Source organism: Cnephaeus nilssonii (genome assembly GCF_951640355.1).
Source record: "Cnephaeus nilssonii genome assembly, chromosome: 20".
Classification (NCBI taxonomy): Eukaryota; Metazoa; Chordata; class Mammalia; order Chiroptera; family Vespertilionidae; genus Cnephaeus; species Cnephaeus nilssonii.
Window position 1 is genome coordinate 38,925,033 of NC_137091.1, and position 16,297 is coordinate 38,941,329.

The following is a 16,297-nucleotide window of genomic DNA, read 5'->3' on the forward strand; positions in this document are numbered from 1 at the left end:
CAAAAGATTTGCCATCCCCCTGCCTGCCCCCACCTTCCTGCCTTCTTCCTGGGGAGCAAACTAGCCAGAAAGACTCCCTTTCCCTACCTCTCCATTTGCACATGGACTGTCTCAGCCAACAGACACTGAGAGAGGGTCTCCCTGGAATTGTCCCCTGTGGACCAGGGAGCCCACAGCCATAACCTTCCACCAACATCTTTATTCCCAGGGCATGCTGGACACCTCTCCCTTCACACCCGGGAACTGCAAGACCTTCTGAGACACCCAGGCCAGGAAGTAGAGGCCTGGCTGCTGGCATCTGGAGGTAGAAGGTAGGTCCCCTTTCAGACATCACCCAGTTTTCCCCCTTTTTATCCCCAGAATCTTCTCTGTGGGCTTCCAGCTGGGAGGAAATCCAACCTTCCTAGAGAACACAGGGAGACCCAATGCTCAGCTGGGTTGAGTGTTACAAATGGGGAAAAAATCCCCAGGTTAGGGGGCCAGAGGGGCTATCTGAGTGGTACTGACAGACCCAAGACCAGGACACAGCAGAGGCCAGTTCTGGGATGAGGGGGACATCCTCTCAGGTGAAGGGGTCTACATGAGCCTTGCTACTACAGTTGTGCTCCAATGCTCTCATAATTTTTAAACAAACAAATTTAGATGTTTACCAAAAATGTCAAGTGAAAGGTTCTCATGGATTTATTAATAAGCATTGGATTTTCACTTCTGTGTTTTGTGGACTGCTGTGTGCCCACCTATAGTGCTTGGGAGAGCAGCATAAGCTCAATAAATGTGTTTAGATAAATGACACACTCAAAAAAGAGGAAAGACAATGGGCTCCACAGGCCAGTAAGATCCACCGCCCCTGATGGCTTGTTAGATGCAGAGTCTCTGGTCCACTGCACAGCTGCGGAGTCAGAATCTGCATTTGTCTTTTTTGTTTTCTGTTTTTTAAGTGATTGATTTTAGAGAGGAAGGGAGGGTGAGGGAAACATCGATTTGTTGTTCCACTTGTTGATGCATTTATTGGTTGATCCTGGCAGGTGCCCTGACCTGGGATCAAACAGGCAACCTTGGCATATCAAGAGGAAGCTCTAACCACCTGAGCTCCCCAGCCAGGGCTCTCAGAATCTGCCTTTGAACAGGATCTCTAGACACTCCTGTGCACAGGAGAGGGGCGGGGCTGCCCCACCCCCAGTTCACTGGGTCTCAGCCTGGCGGGCATCCACATTAGCTGGGCAGCTGATAAGCAGCATTTCTACAGTGTCCTGTAGGCATCACCATCATTACCACCTTCCACAGGTGATCCCATGCACAGTGGAGTGACATCCCTGGGACAAGAGTTCCTCCTGTCACCCCAGGGCTCCTGCTCAGAAACATAAGGGAGGCTCAAGGGGGCGCTACTGTGCAGTCAACTTGAGCTCTAGGGAATTCCTCCACCCCCACCTAGGTGTCCAAAGACTCAAGCTTATCTCAAAAGGTAATGTGCCTATGGGGGTGGGGGTGGGGTGGAGAATTAATGAAGAAAAAGAGGCCTCAGCAATTCCCAGAATCTGGGTTTTAGATGGAAGGTAACCAGGAAGGTGGGAGAGGGAAGGCTGGAGGAAGGGAGGTGGAGGGAGGGGCCTGCGAACAGACCCCGCCCCCTGCCCATGTGACCAGGGAAGTGATCTTGTCCCTAGAGGAGGCTCAGCAGGTCCCACCAGGAGGGAGAGCAGGGCCTGTGAGTGTTTCTGAACCTCAAGCTCTTCTCACAGAGGGAGGGACACAACAGCCAGCAGACACCATGGAGTCCCCCTCGGCCCCTGCGCACAGAGGGTGCATCCCCTGGCAGGGGCTCCTGCTGACCGGTAAGGAGGGACAATCCCTGGGGTAAACAGGAGGAGGGGAGACAGAGACTGGCTGTGGTCTGCTGGGGGCACAGCGCTCTGAGAGGAGACAGAGGGCTTCTGTTTGAACCTGAGGGAGAGGACAGGGGAGCAGAGTAGGATGGGGGAGGGGTCTCAGCACCAGGACAATCCCATGATCTGGAGGTGGTGAGGGGCAGGAACACCTCGATTATGGTAAGTTTTACAAGTTATTCATCACTGAAATACTTTCTGAAAACTGATGATAGTAATATCAACTTGTGTCAGGGTGACACAAGAAAAAATGAACCAGGTGCACTAAGCGTTGTCTTTACCGCCAACCTCAGAAATGGGCACATGCACCCCAGGGGTCAAAGACCCAGGGACTCATTCATTCACCCACAGGCACCTCAGCCTGCTGCAGGCCCTGGGGGTACAGCAGAGCAGACCAGCCCCTTCCCCCATGGAGCTCACCTTCTATGGAGAGGATACACCAAGGAAAGATCTAGATGTGATGTCAGGTCCCCACAAGTGCCATGAGGAGAACAGAACAGGGACAGGTCAGAAAGTGGAGTCACGGGTCTTTAGTGTCAACAGGGGTCTGAGCAGTGCCTGTGAGCATTTCTGGACCTCAGGAGTCAGGAGCCAGGCAGCCACCTGGGAGTTTACAAGCAGGAAATAAGGTCAGATGTGCTGAAGTCATGGTGGCCATGCTGCTGCACTTGAACACAGGAAATACACACACACACACACACACACACACACACACACACACACACACACCAAGGCTGAGAGATTAACAGACCTGCTGCTCAGGACCCAAAGCCTCATCTCTCCATCCCAATACAGAGCTCCAAATATTGATCAACTTCTCTCTTCCCTCCTAGCCTCACTCCTAACCCTCTGGAGCCTGCCCACCACTGCCCAGCTCACTATTGAATCAGTGCCGCCCGATGCTGCCGAAGGGAAGGACGTGCTTCTCCGGGTCCACAACCTGCCTGGGAATCTATTGCTCTGTATCTGGTACAAAGGGGAAATTGTGGACAGCAACCTTCAAATTGTATCATATACAGCAGACACTCAAGCAATTACCCGCGGGCCTGCAAGCAGCCATAGAGAGACAATGTACCCCAATGGATCCCTGCTGTTCCAGAAAGTCACCCTGAAGAACACAGGATACTACACCCTACTAGCCATAGACAAAGATACTCAGAGCAAACAAGTAACTGGACAGCTCCATGTACACCGTGAGTGATTGCTCTTTGTTGTCTGGGTGTCGGGTGGGGCATATTCTACTTCACACACAGGACTGACAGCCCTGCACTCACTCTGCCTCCATCCACCCTTTGTCTCACATTCCAGGTTGGGTTTGGGCATTTAGTGCAGGACTCACACAGTGGAGACAAACTTCCTAAGGTCAGAGTTCCCTTTCCGGATTCCAGCCCCACAGACATTCTCCACAGACAGAAGAGCCAGTCTGAGGGGAGTGACTCAGCAGAGGGAGACCAGTCTCATCCAGGCCCCTGGGCCCCTCTCAACCATGACCCAGAGAACTTCCCTGCAGGGCTCATGCAGGGCCTGGCCTGGGGGACCCTGGGATCCTCACTCAGAAGTTCAACCCAGGCAGCTCCTCCCCCAGACCTCTGGCCCAGGGCTCCTGACTTCAGGAAACCCAAGGAGCCTCTGGGCAGTTGGGTTTGATGTGTGGGCAGGGCTGACTGGAAGCAACAATTTCCCAGGTGCCCAAGTCACAAGGCTCCTGAGGTGGTCACCAGCCAGAGTTCAGCCTCAGGAGCCACAGCTGGGGAGGGATGGAGCCTGCTCCTTCACCTGAGACCATGCGTGGGGAGTATGTGGACAAGGTCACAGGCCATTAGCCAACTGCCTGGGGGACAGGAAGGAAGAGGAACATGGTCTCCCCAGGGAGGAAAAGAGAAGATGTTCCTCGAAGCTCCTAGTCCACCAGGAATCTGCCCACGGCGTCCTCTCTCACGGACACTAATAATAACAGAGGCTGTTAACTTGGGCGGCTCCTCTATTCCAAGCTTTAGGTTAGGAAATTGTGAAAGATTCAAGGTTCATTCACAGGCAACATGGCAAACCTGAGACCATGGGTTTTGCATATAAACAGCCATTGCTTCAGAGGAAGGAAGTTGTTCTAACTCATTTTATAACTGCTCTCGGAGCAGAAATACTTGGCAGAGATGGTATCTACTCAGAAGGCAATATCACTGAGGAAGTGTCAGCAGGCAGGTCATTCTCTGTATTTCAGTAGCAAAGTCAAATAGCAGAGACATGCATTTGGGTAGAGATTTCTTATATTACATGCATCCCAATAGCTGTTTCATTTATTGCAAGTTGTGAAATGCATCTATCAAACAGCTGCATACATATGAAAAAAATTTCACATTTTCCCCAATAAGGAAAAATCATTTCATTTCACATTCACACTAGTGTTAGGAAGTCTTCTTTAGACCCCAGAAAGAGAATTTGTGCAAGCATTCTTAATAACACTTAAGTAATTCAAATTGATTGTTAGTGTGAGTTGGATCTAAAAACAAAAAACAAACAAAAAAAAAATGGGCTGAAAACCAGCTCAGAGGGAGAGTGTGGCCCTTACAAGACCAGGAGCTTCCTCTTCCCTCTGATGACATCATGTGTGGCTTTGTTCTCTTTGCTCCAGATGGCCCTGACCCCCCACCACCACTTCCCCCTCAGAGGACCCTTACCTACCAGGGGCAAACCTCAGCCTCTCCTGCCACTCGGTCTCTAACCCACATAAACAGTATTCTTAGTATATCATTGGGAGGCCCAGCAACCCACACAGGAGCACTTTATCCCAACATCACTGCAGGTGATAGTGGATACTATAATTGCCTCACCCATAACTCTGTCACTCATCCCTAGAGGACCAAGGTCAAGACTATCACAGTCTATGGCAAGTGCCTCTTGGATTATTAGCACCAGGCTGTGGGGTGCAGCGCTGTCTGGTTTTCAGAAAAGAGCGTAGAAGGTGCTGTCTCCCATCCTGTGGCCATGGACACAAGCAAATCACAAAGTCTTCCCCTGAGCCCTCCCACTACATCTCTGTAGACTCTCCTCCCTTGCTCTTCTGATCTCTCATGGCAGAGCTGGGGTGCAAAAACTTGGAAAGTGAGGAGGGGGTTCTCTCAGCCCCAGAGAGAGTCAAGTGGTGGAGGGAGGGAGCTTCCCAGAGGGGAAAACAAAGGTCCTCAAGGTCAAGTTGCTTCTGTCACTAACACTTTGCTTCTGTCACCTCTTGTCTGTTACCTGCTCCATGTGCTACAAGGAACATACAAGGCTATTCTTTGAACAAGCTCACCTCTTTTCCCCAAACTAAAGAAGGAAAACAACTCTGAGGAGGGGTGAGCAGGACAGACCCCTGCTCCCTGCGCTGCTCCAGGCTCACCTGGTGACTGGCTGCTCTGTGTTCTCTGTGGTGGGACAAGGGTCTGTGGTGAAGGTGCATGGGTGGTCTGACCTCAATCTGGCCACTTTGAGTCACCCTCTGACACCACAGCCTCCCTCAGACCAGGCTGCATGGAAATGGGGAGAGAGTGAGCCACAGGGGAGCCTCCTCTGAGCTGTGTCCTGACTCTCAAGTCACCAGCTGTACAACACTGTGTGACACGAGCGCATGTGACATTGCTGAGGACAGCAGTGAGCAGTGGTGCATACCTGACAAGTAGGTAGATTCATCCACAAAGTCCCTTCCTGGGACAGAAGGAGCAGTGCCACAGTTTGTAGTTTATGGAGGAAGCTAAGCGTACTCGCCTTTTGTTCAAACAGTGACCTCTTCTCCCTGGTATTCAGTCCACAAGCCAGGAAGTGAAAGTCCTATTTAGACTGAGAAATCCTTTAGATTGAAACTTCTCCAGGTCCTAAGGTCATGGCTGGTCCATTCTCTTCTCTAATAAATTATTTAACGAAAAGGAAATGCCTTTCCATCTCTGTGTGTAGCCACCACGCCAGAGAGGGGGGGTGAGTGTTTAGAAAGTCACAGGAAGGTCTGGGAAAGACTCACACAAAAGTCAATGGGTGGAGCCCAGCTGATGTGGTTCAGGGGTTGAGCTCCGACCATTAACCTGTGAACCAGGGGATCATGGTTCGATTCCTGGTCAGGACACATTCTGGAGCTTGATCCTGAGTAGGGGATGTGAGGGAGGCGGCCAATCAATGATTCTCTCTCATCATTGATGTTTCTATCTCGCTCTTTCCCAGTCCCTTCCCCTCTAAAATCAGTAAAAATTTATATATTTTAAAAGTCAATGAATGGAAAATTCCACGTAATGATGAGGATATTGGACACTTGGTCTTATAAGAGGTTCCTGGTGCTGATACTACAGATGTCTAGGGAGACAGGTCAGGGGTCATCCTGAGGTGATCGGGAGGGAAGAGGGGAGGCATAGCCCTCTCCTTACAGACTGTCTCCTGAACAAAGGTCCTCACCCTGCAGAGGTCAGAGTCCTCCTCTGGTGACCTTAGCAGAGCTCACTGTGGCCTGTGAGTGGCTGACATCTCTGAGGAAGGAGCCACCTTTCAGTCACTCGCCTCCTCTGTTCTCCACAGAGCCAGTGGGGAAGCCCGCCCTCCGAGCCAGCAATGCCACAGTCACAGAGCATAAGGACACCGTGGTCCTGACCTGTCTCACATATGACATTGGGATCTCCATCCGGTGGCTCTTCAAGAACCAGATTCTACCTCACAAGGACAGGATGAAGCTGTCCCGGTACAACAGCATCCTCACCATAGACCCCGTCAAGAGGGAGGACGCTGGGGGTTATCAGTGTGAGGTCTTCAACCCTATCAGTTCCAGCAAAAGTGACCCTCTCGAGCTGGACGTACAATGTAAGTGACCCCTTACCCCATCCTACATCTCCCTGGGAGGATTGCTCTACCAATGATGTGACAAATGGACAGAGGACACAGGGAGCAGATTGTCAATCAGGAGACATTACAGTAAACAGAATGGCAAAGTGGTTAAGAACTCAGTTTCCGACCCTGGGTCTGTCATTCCCTGTGACCTTGCACAAGGTTGTTTTTTTGTGCTCATTTTTTATGTGAAAAACTATACATAAATTTACCATTTTAACTGTTAAGTGTACACCTCAGTGGCATTAAGTGCATTCACAATATTGTGCAATCATTACCACTATCCATCGGGAACTTTTTCATCTTACCCCACTAAAACCCAATAGCACCCCAACCTCCAACCCTAACCCCTGGAAACCACCATTCTATTTCTGTTTCTATGAATATGACTACTCTAGGTTCTTCATATCAGTGGAATCATGTGGTATTTGTCCTTTTATGTCTGGCTTTTTTCACATAGCATTATGTCTTCAAGTTTCATCCATGTTGTAGCATATATCACAATTCCATTCTTTTTTAAGGCCGAATGATATTCCGTTGCATGTATCCATCACATTTAATTTATCACTCATCTGTCCATGAATTCTGGGTTGTTCCTACCTATTGTCTGTTCTGAATAATGCTGCTATGAACAAGGATGTACAAATATCTGTTCAAATACCTCCTTTCAATTCTTTTGAGTATTTACCCAGAAGTAGAATTACTGGATCAAATAGTAATTTTTGTTCAATTTCTTGAGGAACTGCCATGTCGTTTTTCATAGTGGCTGCACCATTAAATATTCCTGCTGGCAATGCACAGAAGTTCCCGTTTTTCCCCATCCTTGCCAACACATTGTTTTCTGGGTGGTTTTTGGTTTTTTGTAAAAGAAATCTCAATGGGTGTGAGGTGGTATCTCATGGTGGTTTTGATTTGCATTTCTCTAATGATTAGTGATGCTGAGCATCTTTTCATGTGCTTACTGGCCATTTCTATATGTTCTTGGAAAAATTTCTATTCAGTTCCTCTGGCTATTTTTTAATCTGATTGTTTTGTTGTTGTTATTGTGTAGGAGAAAGAAAAGAAAGATTTATGTTGTGGTGCCATCTTTTGTTTGTTTGTATGTTTGTTTGTATTTATCCATCTTTGTGAATTAACCTAGGAAGACAGCAAGCCATCTGAATGAGAAGTTTTGAAACTATGAAAGATTATTGGATAAGAATACTTAGAGAACATTTAAAGGATAGAACATTACTGTTTAGGATTCACTTGGCAAACTGAAGAAGAAAACTCCTGACATTCGGCCCCTTTCAGACAATTATTTTCAAGCTTTAGTTTGCACAGGAGATCTTTAGGGTGCTTGGTAAAATTTCAGATTCCTAGGCTCTGCCCATAAAAGATCTGACTCAGAATGTCTAGAGTGGGACCCAGAAGTTTGCATTTTTAGAAAACATCCCAAAGAATTCTGTTGTAGATTGTCTTTGAAATACAACATTTGGACATACTGTTTCTAAGGTCTTAAGTAACTCTAGACAACATCTGTAGACAAACAATAGGCCTAGGGTAGTGTTTTCCTCCTAGAATCTCTGTGGATTTCATGCAAAAGTCAAAGGAACACAAACTCTTCGGATTCAGTGACTATGGAAGTGAAGACCCCTCTAACCTAAAGAACATGCCCAATTGCCCATAAAGATCATCGAGGATGAATATCTGTAATGCCCAACCCATTACTTTCACAAGAGGAAAGTAGGAGACCGCCCTTTAACTCTGCCACCTGGGCTTTTGGAAGCTCCAAACGGCTTCCTAAGATGTGTTCTTTCTCCATGAGCGTGGGCCTATGAGATGAGAACCTATCACCTCCCAATGCACCATCTCTCTGCTAGGTCCCCTCGAGCATCCCTGCTTTCCAGGAGGGAATGCTGTGGACAAAACAAAGGTGTTAGTGGAGACTATTTGGGAGGGAATCATCTACTTCTGAAGGAATTACACGTGCCCCTCTCAGGGTGGTTGGAGAGCACATGCCTGTTTCGGGTTAGGAAAGGGAGCTGGGGGTTCACAGACTGCCTCAACAGCAGCATCTCCACGACCGACGCTCAGTGTGCCTTCTGGGCTTGCCACCACCCTGCTTACGTGGAAACTCTCCTTTCCCGGTCCAGGAGCTGGCAGAACGTTCTGCTCTAACATGAACAGGAAAGAATTCTCCTGCACAAGACAGCTTTAGGTTCATTTGGGGGGTTAAGCCTAAGAAGAGACCTGTTTTAAAATTTCTTTCAATTCAAGCCTGGAAGTAGTGGAGGGAAGCAGGGTGGACAACACCTTTAGTTCCCCAGCAGCTCTCACTTTAAAGCATGTTGGAAACACCTCCAGAGCCATCTTTTTTCTTTCTTTATTGATGAAGGTGTTACATATGAGTCCTTTATACCCCATTCCCTCCTCCCCCGCTCATGCCCTCATCCCCCTGGTCCATTGGTTAGGCTTATACGAATGCATACAAGTCCTTTGGTTGATCTCTCCCCCTTACCCTCACCGTCTCCTACCTTCCCTCTAAGGTTTGAGCATCGATGCTTCTCTGTCTCTGGACCTGTTTTTGTCCATCAGTTTATGTTGTTCATTATATTCCACAAATGAGTGAGATGATGTGACAATTATCTTTCTCTGACAGACTTATTTCACTTAGCACAATGCTCTCTAGGACCATCCATGCTGTTGCAAATGGTAGGAATTCCTTCCTTTTTACAGCAGCATAGTATTCCATTGTGTAGATGTACCACAGATTTTAATCCACTCATCTGTTGATGGGCAATCAGGCTGTTTCCAAAGCATAGATCTTGTAAATTGTGCTGCTATGAACATAGGGGTGCATATATCCTTTCTGATTGGTGTTTCTAGTTTCTTGGGATATATTCCTAGAAATGGGATCACTGGGTCAAATGGGAGTTCCATTTTTAGTTTTTTGAGGAAACTCCATACTGTTCTCCACAGTGGCTACACCAGTCTGCATTCCCACCAGCAGTGCACGAGGGTTCCTTTTTCTCCGCATCCTCGCCAGCACTTGTTGTTTGTTGATTTGTTGATGATAGCCATTCTGACAGGTGAGAGATGGTACGTCATTGTCGTTTTGATTTGCATCTCTCTGATGATTAGTGACTTTGAGCATGTTTTCATATGTCTCTTGGCCTTCCTATGTCCTCTTTTGAAAAGTATCTATTTAGGTCCGTTGCCCATTTTTTGATTGGGTTGTTTAACTTCCTTTTGTTATGTTGTTTGAGTTCCCTGTAAATGTTGGAGATTAAACCCTTATTGGAGATAACATTGCCAAATATGTTCTCCCATGCAGTGGGCTCTCTTGTTGTTTTGTTTCCTTTGCTGTGCAGAAGCTTTTTATTTTGATGTGGTCCCATTTGTTTATTTTCTCTTTAGTTTGCATTGCCCTAGGAGCAGTATTGGTTAAAGATATTGCTTCGGCATACGTCTGAGAGTTTGCTGCCTGTGGATTCCTCCAAGATTTTTATGGTTACCCATCTTACATTTAAGTCCTTTATCCATTTTGAGTTTATTTTTTTGTGTGTGTATGGTGTACGTTGGTGATCTAGTTTCATTTTTTTGCTTGTATCTGTCTAATTCTCCCAACATCATTTATTGAAGAGACTGTCTTGAGTCCTCTGTCAAATATTAATTGCGCATAGTGGTTTGGGTCAATTTCTGGGTTCCCAATTCTATTGCATTGATCTATATGTCTGTTCTCGTGCCAGTACCAGGAAGTTTTGAGAATAGTAGGTTTGTAATACAGCTTGAAATCTGGTATTGAGATCCCACCTACTTTGTCCTTCTTTCTCAGGATCACTGTAGCTATTCGTGCCATCATTTTTTAATGCTGTTGTTACTGTTGTTGTGCGTGTTTAATTTTAGAGAGAGGAAAGGAGAGCGAGAGAGAGAATTATCTATCAGCTGCCTCTTGAACACCCCCCACTGGGATCCAATCAGGAACACCGGCATGTGTCCTGGCTGGGAATTGAACCAGTGCCCTTTTGGTGTAGAGAGCAATGCTCCAGCCACTGAACAACACCCGCCAGGGCCTTCCAAGAGAGTATCTGCAAGGCTGATGGGGAGTCCTTGAGCTAAGGTTGCCCACAAGGTGAAAACCATTGCTCACAGCATTGGGCTTATTGCAGATCCCTGCTGGGAGCCTGTGGGATGTCTGTGCAAAGCAGGTGGTGCATTCACCACCTTCCATCAGTTAAGTCCCCACCAAGGAGACCTGACTCGCACATATTCATAGAGGTAAAACCTGGTACAGAAAAACACTCTACCATGAAAGGTGGGAAGTTATAACTTACAAAAATGGCCATCAGCTTTCTCACATTTCCACAGCTCCAAACATATCTCCGTGCAGAAATGCCAGGATGGAATTGTGGCAAGTTTGGACACCAACCTAGAAATGCAGTGAGAGAAAGAATTACAAGGATATAGTGAGCTATTTACCTCACAGAAACCCTCCCAGGGGAAATTTCTTCCTTGGAGGAACAAGTAGAGACAACTTCATGTTGAGAGTTGTTTCTCAGGGCACCCCCACTGTAGAATATCGTCCCCTCCACTCATTCTTCTCTTTTCTATCCATGACAGATGATCCAACACTACCAAGTCCTGGCCTCCCATATGGGGCTATTGCTGGCATCGTGATTGGCATCCTGGCTGGCGTAGCTCTGATAGCAGCCCTGGTGTGCTTCCTGTATATCAGAAAGACTACAGGGTATGATGGCTTTCCCTCTTGTCCCACTTCCTCCAAGGCTGATGACCATGCTTGGGAGAGGGAAGGAGACTTCCCCTCTGTCTCTGGGCCTGGAACTGCTCCTCCTTCTTTCTAAACCCCTGCTTCTCAGCACTGATTCCTGAGGCCTCTTCTTCCCTGGTCATCAAGCTTCCTGTACCCCTCTCCCTTTGGGACATGGTATTCCCACCCCCCTCTGGTTTAGATGGGGCAGATCTGATTATGTTCCTTGGTCCTAGAGTCAGGGAAACCAAGGTCCAAGAAGGAAAACAAATCAGTAAACGAAAAGAGGAGCAGGAGAAAGAGAGTTTTGTGCTCTGTCAACCATAGAAAGAGGAGAAGAGAGGAGCAGGCCAGGAAGAGAACCTTAAAAATACGTGAAACCAGCCTGGCCTGTGTGGCTCAGTGCTTGAACATTGACCCATGAACCAGGAGATCACAGTTCAATTCCCAGTCAGGGCACATGCAAGGGTTACAGGCTCAATTGCCAGAACAGCGCTTGCAGGAGGCTACTGATGGATGATTCTCTCATTATTGATGTTTTTATCTCACCTTCTCCATTCCTCTCTCTAAAATCTACAAATTTATATATATTTTAAAGCTGAAACAAAGGCCTTTTGGGTAATAAATGAAGAATGAAAACAGAATCAAGAAAGTCAAAAGGTGCCCATGTAGAAGTAGGCTCAGAAGTAACTGATAAAGAATAGACCTTTGTGCCCTGGCCAGGTGGCTCGGTTGGTTGGAACATGGTCCCATAGGAAGGTTGCAGGCTACATTCTCAGTCAGGACACAAACCTATGTTGAGGGTTCTAACACCTGATGGGGTCTCTCTCTCTCTCTCTCTCTCTCTCTCTCTCTCTCTTTCTCCCCTCTCCCTCACCCCTTCCTCTTTCTGAAATTAATAAATATCACATGAAGATGTTTTAAAAAGGCATGGACCTGTGTGAACATCAGGGCAGCAGGAAAGGAGTGCTCACTGGAAGGGACGGTGGGTACACTGAAGAGGAGCCCTAGTAGGAAAGGCAATGCTGACTCTGATAAATGAGCTGACAGAGTCCTTCCTACTTCAAGGAGCAAAGAGCCTATGCTTGCAAATAGCAGTCACAGTCTCTGATATTTGTTTAGGGCAAGCGACCAGCGCGACCTCACAGAGCACAAACCCTCAGCCTCCAACCACAGTAAGTAAAGCCATCACCAGTGACAGCTGGTGTGTTCCACCACGCGCCCTGCCCTAGCAGGGAAACCTGGTCCCAAGGACTCAGTACCTTCTGAAATTTTAGAGGGGATGTCCATTTCCCAACCTTAGGTTGCCATAGGTCCTCCCAACCTTCTAGTCACAAAAGATCCCCCTGAGACCCAGCCCTGGGAGAGACTCACTCAGCCAGACCTGGCAGGCCTGAGTAAGATGGACATGTTTTCCAAAGCCATTCCTCACTTACCCCTTCCCCTCCTCCTCTATTACGGGTGTGGGCACTCTCCTTTGGTGAGACTTTCCCTGTCTTGTGGTGCTCTGGGTGCTCTGGGTGCTGCCCCTCCTTGCCACGGGTGCCTGTTTTTGAGAAACACAACTGGGCAAAAACAACGCCTTGTGAACTGAAAAAAAAAAATTCAGAAATGGACTGAGGCCTCCCTGTCACTAATGCTGCCCACCTCACCCCTCAACCCCACCCCTTCCTGCTGGTACTAACACCCTGGGTCTGGACCACACACTCTGAGAGAAGCGATTTCCTTAAGTTATCATGGGCCACATCCCACCTTCCTCCCGCCACCTGCCACCTGCCACCTCCTTCACCGAGAAATCACAACAGCTTAGGAACACTAAGCCTGTAAAGCTATAAGTCAGCTTAGCATTTTCATGGATTGCTAACTCTTCTTTCAACTCCCAGGTGAGGGCCTCTCTGACAACTCACCTAACAAGGTAAGCACAGCCAATTTCACTGGCTCATTTTCTCATGGACATACCTCTATAGAGAATGGGGTACTCTTGAAGGCACAAGTGCAATCAAGTTTGAATCAAGGTTCCTCAATGTAGCAACAAACCAAGATGTACTGGTTAACTACTCCCATGAGCCTACTTCAGGCAAGAATGTGGGCTCTGGAGTTAGCCCCATCTTGTGTTTGGATCCTGGCTGTGACTCTTAGTTCCTCTGTGACCTTGGGCATGTAACTTAATCCCTCTGATCCTCACCCTGTCATCTGTAAACGCAAAATGCTGCATACTTCAGAGAGCAGCTGAAGGAATGAAATGAGATAACACATGCAAAGCACCAGCATGGTGCCCAACATAAGGAAGGCACTGAGTCATTCTCCCTCCTCTACCTTCAATCTGATCCTGTTCTTCTTGTCAAAGGATAATGTCCATTCCAATGGGTCTGAGGTCTTAGTTCCTTCACTTTATAATAACTTTACTGAGCTTCTCATTTAGCCTTTCATTAGAGCACACATATGTGTTGAAAAGTGCTTAAAGCATATGTATATGTTAACAATGTATAAATTATCATGAATTGAGCATACCCTTGTAAGCAGCACTGAAATGAAGAAACAAAACATGTCATCTCCCTGCAAAATGAAACCCTCTAGTCACTTCCCTCCAAAGAGTAACCATATCCTGACTTTGAATGCACTAGATTATTTTTGGCTGTTCATGCTCTCACATTAAAAAGCACAGTATATCCTTTTATGTGTGTTTTTTCTTTCATTCAAAATGGTTTCATGAGACCTATCTATATTGTGGTATGCATTTGTAGTTGTTCATTCTCATTGCTATATCCTCTTCCATTGTATGAATACATACTCTATCTTCTAATGATCATTCAAAGGATGTCAGCAAGCGGAGAAAATGGAAAATAAAAATCCTCCAAAGCTAGAAGTTTCAAAGTGGTGAGAGCAGGTGCCACCTAACCACAGGAGGCAAGGTGAGGGCCTGACCTGGGACACTGATTTAATTGGCCACTTCTCATCCCTTTCAGATCCATGAAGTGACATATTCTTTGCTGAACTTCAGTGGCCAAGAATCAAAGAAGCCAACGTCAGCCTCCCCACACCCAACAGCCACAGAACCAGTTTATTCGGAAATAAAAAAGAAGTAATGCAACCAGCCCTGCTCACCACCCAGCTGACTGATTCCAAGTCTCATCTCCATCACTAGGAGACCCCTTTGCCCTCAGGGAAAAGGAGAGGCTGGGACCACACCCTGGAAGAGCACACCAGGAAAGCCTCTCTCCCCCCCCTCCCCCACTCTGTCATGAGGCAGCTCCAGGCTCCTGGTCACAGCCCCTCCCTTTGGTGTCAACAGGTGAAAGGGAGTCTGTAGGAAGCCCAGCCTTCCTTTGCATTGAAATTTGGCTCATTAAATTAGTACTAGAACCAACAAAGTCTAGAGATGATTCTTTAAAGAGCAAACTTCTGGATGAATTATTTTTAAAAATAAGAGTGGGCACAATAAGCAATATTAGGAGTAAAAAGGGAAACAATGACAGCAGGCAATAGGAGGACATCAGGAGCATCCTTATTGCAAATATTTGAAAAATTAGATTAAAAGGAAAAAATGCTTAGAAAAACAAAATGAAACCAGAGCTGAGTCAATAAGGAAGAAGTAAGTACACTTTGACCCACTAAACATCCCTAGAAAATTTGCCCATACTCTACAGATATCCAAAACCCACTAAAATTAACATAGGAAGTAGTACTTCTAAGACCGGGAACTCCCAGACCCCAAATCTCATTAATACTCCTGATAGGGAGCCTTTACTTTTTTTTTAAAGGCCATTTTATTTTATTTTTAAAAAATATTTTTATTGATTTCAGAGAGGAAGGGAGAAGGAGAGGTAGAAACATAAATGATAAGAATCATTGATCAGCGGCCCCTTGCACACTCCCCACTGGGGGTCCAGCCTGCAACCTGGGCATGTGCCCTGACCAGGAATCAAACTGTGACCTCCTGGTTCATAGGTTGATGATGCTCAACCACAGAGCCATGCCGGCTGGGCGGAAGCCTTTATTTGCAAGTGATTTATAGAAATGGGAAGATTGGCCCTAGCCGGTTTGGCTCAGTGGATAGAGCATCGGCCTGCGCACTGAAGGGTCTCAGGTTCGATTCTGGTCCAGGGCATGTACCTTGGTTGCGGGCACATCCCCAGTGGGAGGTATGCAGGAGGCAGCTGATCGATGTTTCTAACTCTATCCTTCTCCCTTCCTCTCTGTAAAAAATCAATAATATATATATATATATATATATATATTTTTTTTTTTTTAATGGAAAGATTGAACTAGAAATTATATTAACTTAAAATGGTCAAAATGCACCTGACTGGTGTGGCTCAGTGCTTGAGCATTGACCTATATACCAGGAGGTCATAGTTCTATTCCTGGTCAGGGCAAAAGCCTGCATTGTGGGCTCAGGCCCCAGTGTGGGCCATGCAGGAGGCATCCATTCGATGATTCTCTCTCATCATTAATGTTTCTATCTCTCCCTCTCCCTTCCTCTCTGAAATCAATAAAAATATATTTAAATATAAAATAAAATGGTCAAAATGCAGTTGTGTTTGGGTGCCTAAATTAATTTTTTTCATGCAAAAATTAGGAAAAAATGGGGACTTTAAAATTAAACTGAATGAATGAATGAGAAATGTGTCTTGATTTGGAAATTAAAAGTTCCCCCCAAAATGCACAAATTTTCTTTAAAAAAGTAATAAGAAATTTTAGAAACTGTCTCTGAACTCTTCTGAAGTGATAAATGCCTATACCTCATTCTTCCTTCTTCTCTACCGCCTCCACTATATCCTTTGCTCTCAGAGCTTCCTTGTTCAGACTTGCCCTTCTCCTCCCT

At 46.6% G+C, this 16,297-nt stretch overlaps 1 protein-coding gene across 3 annotated transcripts; it reads left to right on the forward strand.

The window, feature by feature from the left end:
- Positions 1–1,653: 1,653 nt before the first annotated feature.
- On the forward strand, positions 1,654–16,006 carry LOC307092621 (cell adhesion molecule CEACAM21-like). 3 transcript variants are annotated; one of them, XM_079759954.1, is made up of 7 exons: positions 1,654–1,832; positions 2,717–3,076; positions 6,420–6,698; positions 11,325–11,451; positions 12,595–12,647; positions 13,356–13,387; positions 14,439–16,006. In XM_079759954.1, exons 1-7 carry the CDS (start codon positions 1,769–1,771, stop codon positions 14,556–14,558), a joined length of 1,035 nt encoding a protein of 344 aa, XP_079616080.1. In that variant the 5' UTR covers positions 1,654–1,768; the 3' UTR covers positions 14,559–16,006. The 3 variants fall into 3 exon arrangements, with proteins under 3 accessions (XP_079616080.1, XP_079616082.1, XP_079616081.1); XM_079759956.1 differs by lacking the exon at positions 12,595–12,647 and having other exon boundaries at positions 1,655–1,832; positions 14,439–14,544; XM_079759955.1 differs by lacking the exons at positions 12,595–12,647; positions 13,356–13,387 and having other exon boundaries at positions 1,655–1,832.
- The last annotated feature ends 291 nt before the right edge of the window (positions 16,007–16,297 follow it).

What these genes read in the sequence shown, in the direction of transcription:
- LOC307092621 (XM_079759954.1), top strand. Translation starts at nt 1,769, where the DNA reads ATGGAGTCCCCCTCGGCCCCTGCGCACAGAGGGTGCATCCCCTGGCAG. An exon ending in TCTCGAGCTGGACGTACAAT is followed by an intron (nt 6,699 to 11,324) that starts GTAAGTGACCCC and finishes TATCCATGACAG; the next exon opens with ATGATCCAACACTACCAAGT. An exon ending in CTGACAACTCACCTAACAAG is followed by an intron (nt 13,388 to 14,438) that starts GTAAGCACAGCC and finishes CATCCCTTTCAG; the next exon opens with ATCCATGAAGTGACATATTC.